The sequence below is a fragment of the Channa argus genome, chromosome 2 (genome assembly GCF_033026475.1).
Source record: "Channa argus isolate prfri chromosome 2, Channa argus male v1.0, whole genome shotgun sequence".
Lineage (NCBI taxonomy): Eukaryota > Metazoa > Chordata > Actinopteri > Anabantiformes > Channidae > Channa > Channa argus.
In genome coordinates this window covers 9,862,502-9,870,805 of record NC_090198.1, presented here as the reverse complement: position 1 = coordinate 9,870,805, position 8,304 = coordinate 9,862,502, and the positions used below count along the sequence as shown (strand labels likewise).

The 8,304-nt window shown below is 40.9% G+C and overlaps 1 protein-coding gene across 3 annotated transcripts; it reads right to left on the bottom strand.

Moving 5' to 3' along the window:
- On the bottom strand, nt 1-5,797 carry irx6a (iroquois homeobox 6a). Of its 3 annotated transcripts, none has more exons than XM_067495214.1 (7): nt 4,896-5,796; nt 3,535-3,810; nt 2,665-2,774; nt 2,061-2,356; nt 1,178-1,855; nt 808-919; nt 1-543 (listed from the first exon to the last, which is right to left on the bottom strand). In XM_067495214.1, the coding sequence occupies exons 1-6, from the start codon at nt 4,959-4,961 to the stop codon at nt 813-815; spliced, it is 1,533 nt and encodes a 510-aa protein (XP_067351315.1). In that variant the 5' UTR covers nt 4,962-5,796; the 3' UTR covers nt 1-543; nt 808-812. The 3 variants fall into 3 exon arrangements, with proteins under 3 accessions (XP_067351315.1, XP_067351316.1, XP_067351317.1); XM_067495215.1 differs by having other exon boundaries at nt 3,535-3,760; nt 4,896-5,795; XM_067495216.1 differs by lacking the exon at nt 3,535-3,810 and having other exon boundaries at nt 4,896-5,797.
- Nucleotides 5,798-8,304: the final 2,507 nt, after the last annotated feature.

Sequence of the window (8,304 nt, the reverse complement as noted above, 5' to 3'; positions counted from 1 at the left end):
GGAAAAAATGTATTGTTAGAAAAAACGTATGAATGCCAAACACAGGAGAAGCTCACATTTTAACGCAACGACAAAAACATGTCCAGGTCCACGCTCTGCACAGGGGATCCAGTCCGTTTTGAGCCAACTTTATGTCCGACACTCTTTTCTCATATACATCAAGTAAAATGACACGAAGCCACAGTAAAACGCAACATGTAACAAAATAATTAAAGAACCGATCAAGCACATTAAATAAACAAACGGACAATATAACATAATAATAAATACACAGAGAAATAAATAATTTTGCTGCACTACACGATTGCCATACACAAATTCCGGCCATTTGTATGGGTCCATATTCATACCTTTGCATCTAGAATTTTTGCATAATGTCTTTAACACCATAAAAACAATGTTGTGCAAAATGATCTGTCCACAGTTTAACCGCGCTCACTGCAGGGAGCTCTCCTGTCTCACACCGAGGCCACTGCTCTGCCACTGTGTCCTTTAGTGCATAATTAGTGTCCCATTATTTATTGTGGTGCAGTTTCCAGAAATCTAGAAGAAACAAAAATGACAACAGAAATTAATATAAGCCACTAAAAATGTGTATTATTCAAAAAAGTATTATAAAAAGAAATGTTCGTATTTTCAGTAATTTAATTTCAATAAAATCTAATTTTGCTACATATATTTTATTTTAAGTGAGAGTCAATGTATGTCCTTTTTCACATGTTCAATGTTGTTTTTCTCTGTGTGTGTGTGTGTGTGTGTGTGTGTGGTGACTATTCTGGTGTCTTCCAGCTCAGTGCAGACTCTCACCTGCTTCACCTCTTCATCACTGGTCTGAACGCAGTGACCTTGTCATCCTGCATGGTCCCACCGGTTTCACTGAGGTCAGAAGACTGTGTCTCTGCTTTGCCACCAGAGAATCCTACACAGCCCGAACAAAAACATGTTCAAGAAACTTGTTCCATGTGCAAGTTGGTAGAAACTGGTACTTCATAAACCAAAAATAAAAACTCTATTCACCATCCAAAAACACATGGAAATGTTTTAATGCGTTTCTCCATGCTGTGAACTAACACTATACTCATTGTTAACCTGTCTGTCAATGTAACACTTGTAAATATGTAATGCTTAAAATCAACTGCGTTCTTTATAATGTTAAATATAATAGAAGGTGACATACCTTCAATAGTGGAGTATTGGCATGTGTCTGGGAGTGTAGCAAAGGATGGACAGTGCAGCTGGAGGCTCTTGTGACTGTAGCTGCCTGTGCCATAGACTTTTGAGTGCAAGGATGAGCCCTCAGAGAAGGGACTGTCAGCATTAGTGAGACTGCTGGATTCATGGAGGCTTCTCATGCCTCCGCACTGTCCAGCAGGAGCCCCAGTAAGCCTGGTACTCTGGAGCTGGCAGTCTCCAGTTGAGTTGCCTGTCCTCAGCTCAGAGCCATGCTGCTGAGGGCTCAGTATGACCCCTGAAGCTGCTGTGCGAGCCAGAGACCAAATCCGTGGTTTATCCGATGCTTCAAAGTGAGACAGGGACAATGTTCCTGCTGCAGGGCTGGTTGAGGAAGGTGCTTTGGACACTACGGGATCCAGGAAGTCAGATGGGAGAGGAGGGAGGGCGGTGACACTTTTAATGGCAGAGGGGAATGTGTGGAAGCTGTTAGTTAAACTCAGGTGCAGCTCAGAACTGCAGTCTCTTTTGTGAGGGGCTCCAGATGCTGCCATGGTCCTCTGGAGGTCCTGCTCATCTGCAACCAGTTTTTCACAGTCACTGTCCAGCTTGTCACAGTCGTCATCATCCATGTCCTCCAAATCACTCAGATGTAGATCCTTTTCCTCCTTGCAGTCACTTGAATCTGCATGAAGGGAAGACAATTTTAAGGTCACACTTTCTGAAAACTGGTCTATTGTAAATTTTTGTTCAGAAAACTTTTGATTATATTGTTACTCTGGAATCTACTTTTTGCTCTTTCAATTGCATGTTTGGTTTAGTGTTAATAAAATACATTAGGTTGATTATTAATTTTGGCTTTTTGACAACAAAAGAAAAGAAAAGATTACCTTTGGTGACACAGTCTGGGTCAGTCTTGTTAAGGTCATCCTTCCTGTCATCACTGGCTTTATTCTTTGGGGACCAGGTCATCTTGTTCTCCTTCTTTAGCCTCCTCCTGGCATTGGCAAACCAGGTGGACACTTGAGTGAGGGTCATTTTGGTGATGATGGCCAGCATGATCTTCTCACCCTTGGTGGGGTAGGGGTTCTTACGATGCTCATACAGCCATGTTTTCAGGGTGCTGGTGGTTTCACGAGTTGCATTCTTCCTTCTGGCTGTACCATTAAAGTCTACTGTCCCGTATCTGGAACATGACACACACGCGCAGAGGCACGCACGCATACACACACACAAATGCTGGCCATTAGTACATTAAGTGAAGGATATCTTAGACCACTCACTCAGACATCCTACACCCCTACTCCCTGCTGTTTGACGTATGTACGGTTCGCTCTGTGCAGCTATCAGTATGGAGTTACACTCTGACCTTTGATCTGAATCTGGTGTACTCCTCAACTATACGGCTGCTTCAAATGATAAGCGCTAGAATACTTTTTGGCTGGTTACTTAATCTTGTATTACACATAGTGGCCAGAAATAAACAGACCTCACCTGTCGTATTGATACTGCCCCAGTGAATGATCATAAGGGTAGTATGCAGCCGTCTGAGTAATGCCAGAGTGTAAAGTGCCTGTGCTGTCCTTGATGTCATATTGTGGGTTCTGTGAAAGAAAAGAAATTTGTTATAACATTGCAACAACCTAAGAACTGAGTATACTCACATAAAAGTTAGAGATATTGTTCTCATTTTTGTGCATTTAAAACAAAAGTAAGTTAGTCTCATCAAGATTGACTGGAGCTGGAAGAATGTTTCTACACATGATATTGATTTTACACACTTGAATCGCACAAGAAGTATACTTTTTATCACTTATGTATGGATTTTTCATAACGTTACACCCATTTTCACGTTTCATGTGCAATATTTACATTATTAGTAAAAATGTGTCTGACTTTAGCTGTTTAAAAGAAGAGGAATGAAAGACATTTTTCAATTTCACTGCAAAAACTCAAACTAACAAGATATGTTATCCTTTATTTAGAACAAAACACCTTTACTTTTGCAGGGGACTGCCATTTCTGACAGTCCAATACTTTTTTTTTTTCAAATACATGTTGAGCAACAGATACAAGTGCCTAGATTTTGAAAGAATGAAAATGATTGTTTTATCAATTTCCACATAAAACCTCAATTTCCATACTTTATAAACGACTTTCCCTGCCTCTTTTTTGTTTGTTTGTTTGTTTTGTTTTTTCCATGTTTTAAAGTGGAAGTATACGAAACTAGAGGCTGGATTAAAAGACTTGTCGAGCTTGAAGTGTTTGCAGTGTGAGATAAATTGATCAGCAAAACCCGGTTGATCCATCAGCCTGAGGCTCCCTCCCCCCGTTTGCGCATCAGATGAGGCTAAGTGAGCCCACCAGAGTGGAGTAGATAGCGGATGGGTCGGTGCTGTAGGGGAAGTAGTTGGCGTAGTTCTGGCTGGCGGCGGCCGCTGCGGCGTAGGGGGAGCTGTACATCCCCAGCGCCGCGTTCAGCTCCGTCCGGCTGCTCGCCAGGAGCCGGTTCTCATAGGACGGGCAGCAGAAGGAGGCGGCGGCGGCGGCAGCGGCAGTCTGGGAGACGCCTGTCCCGTCAGAGACCGACCTGGAAATCGAATCGCAGCAAGTCGTACTGGGGTTTGCCGACACGAAAAACTGCATGAAGAGAACCGTGGACAGACATGGTCATTGGCTGCTTTAGCTTGGATGTCTGTGACAACTGTGGAGTGGCTGTGGGTGATTTGACAGAAAAAGATATAACCATCGCTGCAAGTTGCTCAGTCTAGTGTTGAGTCCTGAAATCTCAGCACAAATTAAAATTGTAAAGAGTTTTTTTTTCTTTGTTTTCTGTTCAGTTATGAATCAGGTGCCATTATCTTAACTTGTGACGTGCGTTAGCTCGAGGTAAGTCTCCGATAATTATTGATATGAGACAGAGTACGAAGAGAAAAGGTGAAATAAGTGTTGTCAAGTTATTGTCATTTTTGTGTCTTAATAAAAAAAAATTACAGCACATGAAAGTCAGCTTCCCCCGATGAATATTTTCCATTGCATTGTTGGGACGAAATCAAATGTGCGCAATGCGTGCGTAAAAAGTGACTTGTTCCAGTTTTTCACGGGTTTCAAAATTTAACACAGGATAAAAAAACAATCACAACTTCGTTTCATGTGTGAAACGTTTGAGTTTTACGATCATACTACTGAACGCTAAAACCATTATCGATATAAAAGTTTGGTGACAACTTGCCAGAAGAGTAACTTTTGTCTCTTATTAACATCAGCTTATTCCAACTATCATAATTTAGGGAAAAAGCGACTTGTCTTAAATCTAATGAGCCACGTTAATTGAGCTCTCCACGCTCTCAAATGTGTCTGCCTGTCCCAGTAATTTGAATAGAAAGTTTCCAAATGTGTGAAGCATGCGTTGGAGCCCAACTACACCTCGTAGCGTGCGATAGGTGACATTCAGCTCTATTGTCATCAGAAAAACACGTGAGTTCATTCATAATTCAGTGTAATTGGACAGGGGTGCGTGTTTATCGATATTTGGTTCATCAACAAAAGCACCACACTAAAACAGCTGTCAATACTGACAAAGGAGTCTCTCACTCCTTACTTTTTCCATTAGAGAAAAAGTGCTCAGAATATAGTGAAATGACAGAAAACGTGTTTTTTTTAAAAAAGGCTATTTATGTGTGTGCGAGTAAAAGTTTGGAGAAATAAAAAGCAAAGTGGCTTACCTGGGAAGTTGCATTGTACGGGTATCCAAATTGCGAGAAAGACATAGCTGCTTCTTTTGTTACCATCAGCAATATTCTTCACCCTTGATCGATTGCAACCAATTCTACTTCAAATCCACCGTCTTACACACATTTCCACGTACGGCCTTTCGCTCAATAATAGATGACTTCACTCATAGGAGGGATACTTTTGGATGGCACCAGCTGCAGATTGTTTTATATGAATGAATAATCCCCCCGAGGACCCGATAAGAAATGAAATTAAGCGTCATTAAGTGCAAAAAAAAATTGTTGTTGTATTAGCTGAAGGAGGCTTAAAGGATAACGTAAGACTTGCAAGATATGGACTCTGCTTGTGCTATTATTTGTGGCTCTATAGTTCTTTAGCATTCATCCATGCAAGGGTATCAGCGTGACGTCACTGTAATCCCGGAACGGCAGGGTACCAAGGATAGAATAATGTCTTTGCCAATCACATCCAACACAGGGTTTTCTTAAGGTGCACTGTATTAAGTGTTGTCCCATTTTTGTAACAGAATTCTTTTACCAATTTGTAGAGATAAGTCTTGGAAAACTGTATTAGTGTTTGGTATGATTAAATTGTAGCATGGCAATATATGGAAAGTTTTTGTGAAGTTAAATACATTATAAAAAAAATAAACATTGAAGATATTTCTGGCAGTCGTCTCAGTTATCACACTTTCAGCAGAGGATTGTCTTTTCTTTTCATCCAGGCAAATACGAGTCACGCATGTAATCTAATAATCTTTATGAATATTTGCTGTTGATGTAAAGATTGCGGTTTGAAATATTACCCTTTGTTTACAATCCATCATATTTAAAGCGGATTGAATATGCATTTTTAAGACTGTTTTTCTTTTTCTTTTTTCGACCGCTGTTCGCATCTGACTCTCTGGCCAAAGGTCCATCCCGGAGTTAATGGCGATGATGTTTCTATCCTTCTCTATTAGAGAGTGGGGCAGTCCCAGCAGGAACTGTTAGAGGGGTGTTTGGCAGGTCAATAGACCAGTGATTGATGCGCGCCTGGAGACCTACGTGACCATTACGCGTAATGCGTAATTGTATCAATTAACAAATGGATACATGCCCTTGTTTAACCAACGAGTAACACAGTGAAAATATGCCTTAGAGGTGAAATCCGAAAAGCTGTGCTTGAAAAAAAAAAAAGACAGTGGAAGCCCTGCTCCCCAGTCTAATTAAATATCCGTGGATGGGGGCGACGAGAATTGCATTTTAATTGAATGATGCTCACTTGAAAGATGGTTAAGGAATAGTGCTGCCTCACAGTGAATGAAACGAGAAACAATTTTAAGCCTTATTAGATCAGCAGCCCAACCATCACGAGTTATTTTGCTTTCTCGAATAAACATAAACAAGCTGTGCAACCCTCTCCTGTGATGCTGAGCTGGGACAGCTTGGGAGGGGGTCTGATTTCCCCCCTATACACACTATATTTGTATTGGCAGTGACAGCAAACATCAGTCCTACTGAGTCGTGGGATCTGTCTGTTTCTGACTATCTAGGGCTGTGCAAGGTTTTCGTTGTCACGAGTGATACCTTGTGCCAAATTTCCCGGTGTCCTTCCTTTTCCAAACTGATGTATGGCGTTTCCTCCCCAAGAGACACACCTGCGATTACTGGCTTTCTCTCCGAGGGGCGCTAAAGAGCCGCGTGTAGGAGATGAAGATCTCCCGTCAGAGATTTTCCACAGAGATAAAGGGGACAATGTAGTCCAAGCTTTGGGAGGTGCCATTTTTAAACATCCACGGGCTAGAGCAACACTCACACATACCACGTTTTTGCTTTTGACAAGCGCTAGTTGCTTATGACAGTCTCCAAAGCAGGGAACGTATTAGAAAACATCTTTACAGTTTGCATTATTCTTAGTGTTAACAAACTGCATTACACATGTTTGGTAGAATATCTCTTTCAATAGCATTACAAGTATAACTTATATTGTTTCCAACTTGTTGATTCATTCAGTCTTCAGTTATACAGTATGTTGTTTGTAGTAGACACTAAGACACTAAGATGAGAAAGATAAATCAGAAACGATCTCAAAATGAATAATTAATTCTTCAATAAATATTGTATACATCATATTATCAGTTGCCGGTCAGCGGCGAGCATTTGAACACAGATGTCAACAACAAGCCAAATGTTTAACTTTTACCGTTGATGGTGGATATTAGATTGTATTCTTCCCAAACTGCTAGAATGTGGTGCACAAAGAAAAGGTTGTGAAAAGCTAAATGTAATTGCATGCCGGTAGTCAATGCATCTCCACAAGGACATGCATGATGGCCCAAGTACATATGGACAGACTCATGCATAATGCATGTCCAGCAGTCAGTGTAGATCCCACTGAATCAGGCTGAAATGAACACTAATTGTAATGGCAGACTGACCACAGTGCCCTTCCTTGTAAAATGTATGACAGCCCAACAAAGAACCATTTCTTTACAGTGGACTTTCTGTGTGCTGCTCACCAAATTCAACAAGGTTTTGTTTTTTAGTGGCTAAACGACTGACGGTGGCAATTAGGGATCCCAGTGGTTGAGACTCAAGTCATTGTCAGCCTGCAGCATGGTGTTTACATCTTGCTGCTGATTTTTTATGAAGTTTGGGGAAATGGAGGAAAATGAGGAAGTAAATTCATTTATTCATTTTTGATGGAGCACATTCGTGGAGACAGTCAGACAGATCAACACAACTGGTTGTAATCTGTAGATATAGCAACTGGACTAAGACTGATCACTTACAACATTTATCAGACAAAGACATTCATTCTTACAGTAATTTACTCTTGTTATTTAAGAATAAGTGTTATGTCATTTTGTAACTGATGCATGTGGTTACTAATGACACTGAGTAATGGACACATCTTCCAATAAAAGCATCACTGAGTGGGAAAAAGTAAAATAAAAAAATCTGGAAAGGTTAAGTCAACACTCAGTAGCTTCCAGCCATATTCTCCTACTTAATACATTTCCTATGCTGACTTAATGAACCACACAAAGGCTTTCTGGTTTTTCATCAGATGGGGGGTAGAGGCAGTCATAGTGGAGGTAGAGGGGGTGTGTATGAAATGGTAATAAGGGCAGACAGACGGAGAGATGGAGGGAGAATGCCGGGCCGAGCAGTGGATGAGGCAGCACCTACCTGGAGGTGTGTGATCTCATTAAAGCCAAATTGGTATATGCCAATAAATCCAAGGCAATTGTGATCTGGAATTATTACACTAGCACACACATTCACGGAATACACACAAACGTCCCCTATGAAGAGCATTATTAGTACTGCTAAATTATCCAAAATGGAAAGAAAAGTAATAAATATTGTAATGAGATATAATAGAGCATTGAGGGACATGGTCATAGCAGTGGCC

Excerpts from the sequence above, each read along its gene's own strand:
- irx6a (XM_067495214.1), bottom strand. The coding sequence starts at position 4,961 with ATGGTAACAAAAGAAGCAGCTATGTCTTTCTCGCAATTTGGATACCCG. Across the intron at positions 2,775-3,534 it reads CCGCTATCTACTCCACTCTG|AACCCACAATATGACATCAA; the intron begins GTGGGCTCACTT and ends TTTCTTTCACAG. Across the intron at positions 1,856-2,060 it reads CCCAGACTGTGTCACCAAAG|ATTCAAGTGACTGCAAGGAG; the intron begins GTAATCTTTTCT and ends CCCTTCATGCAG.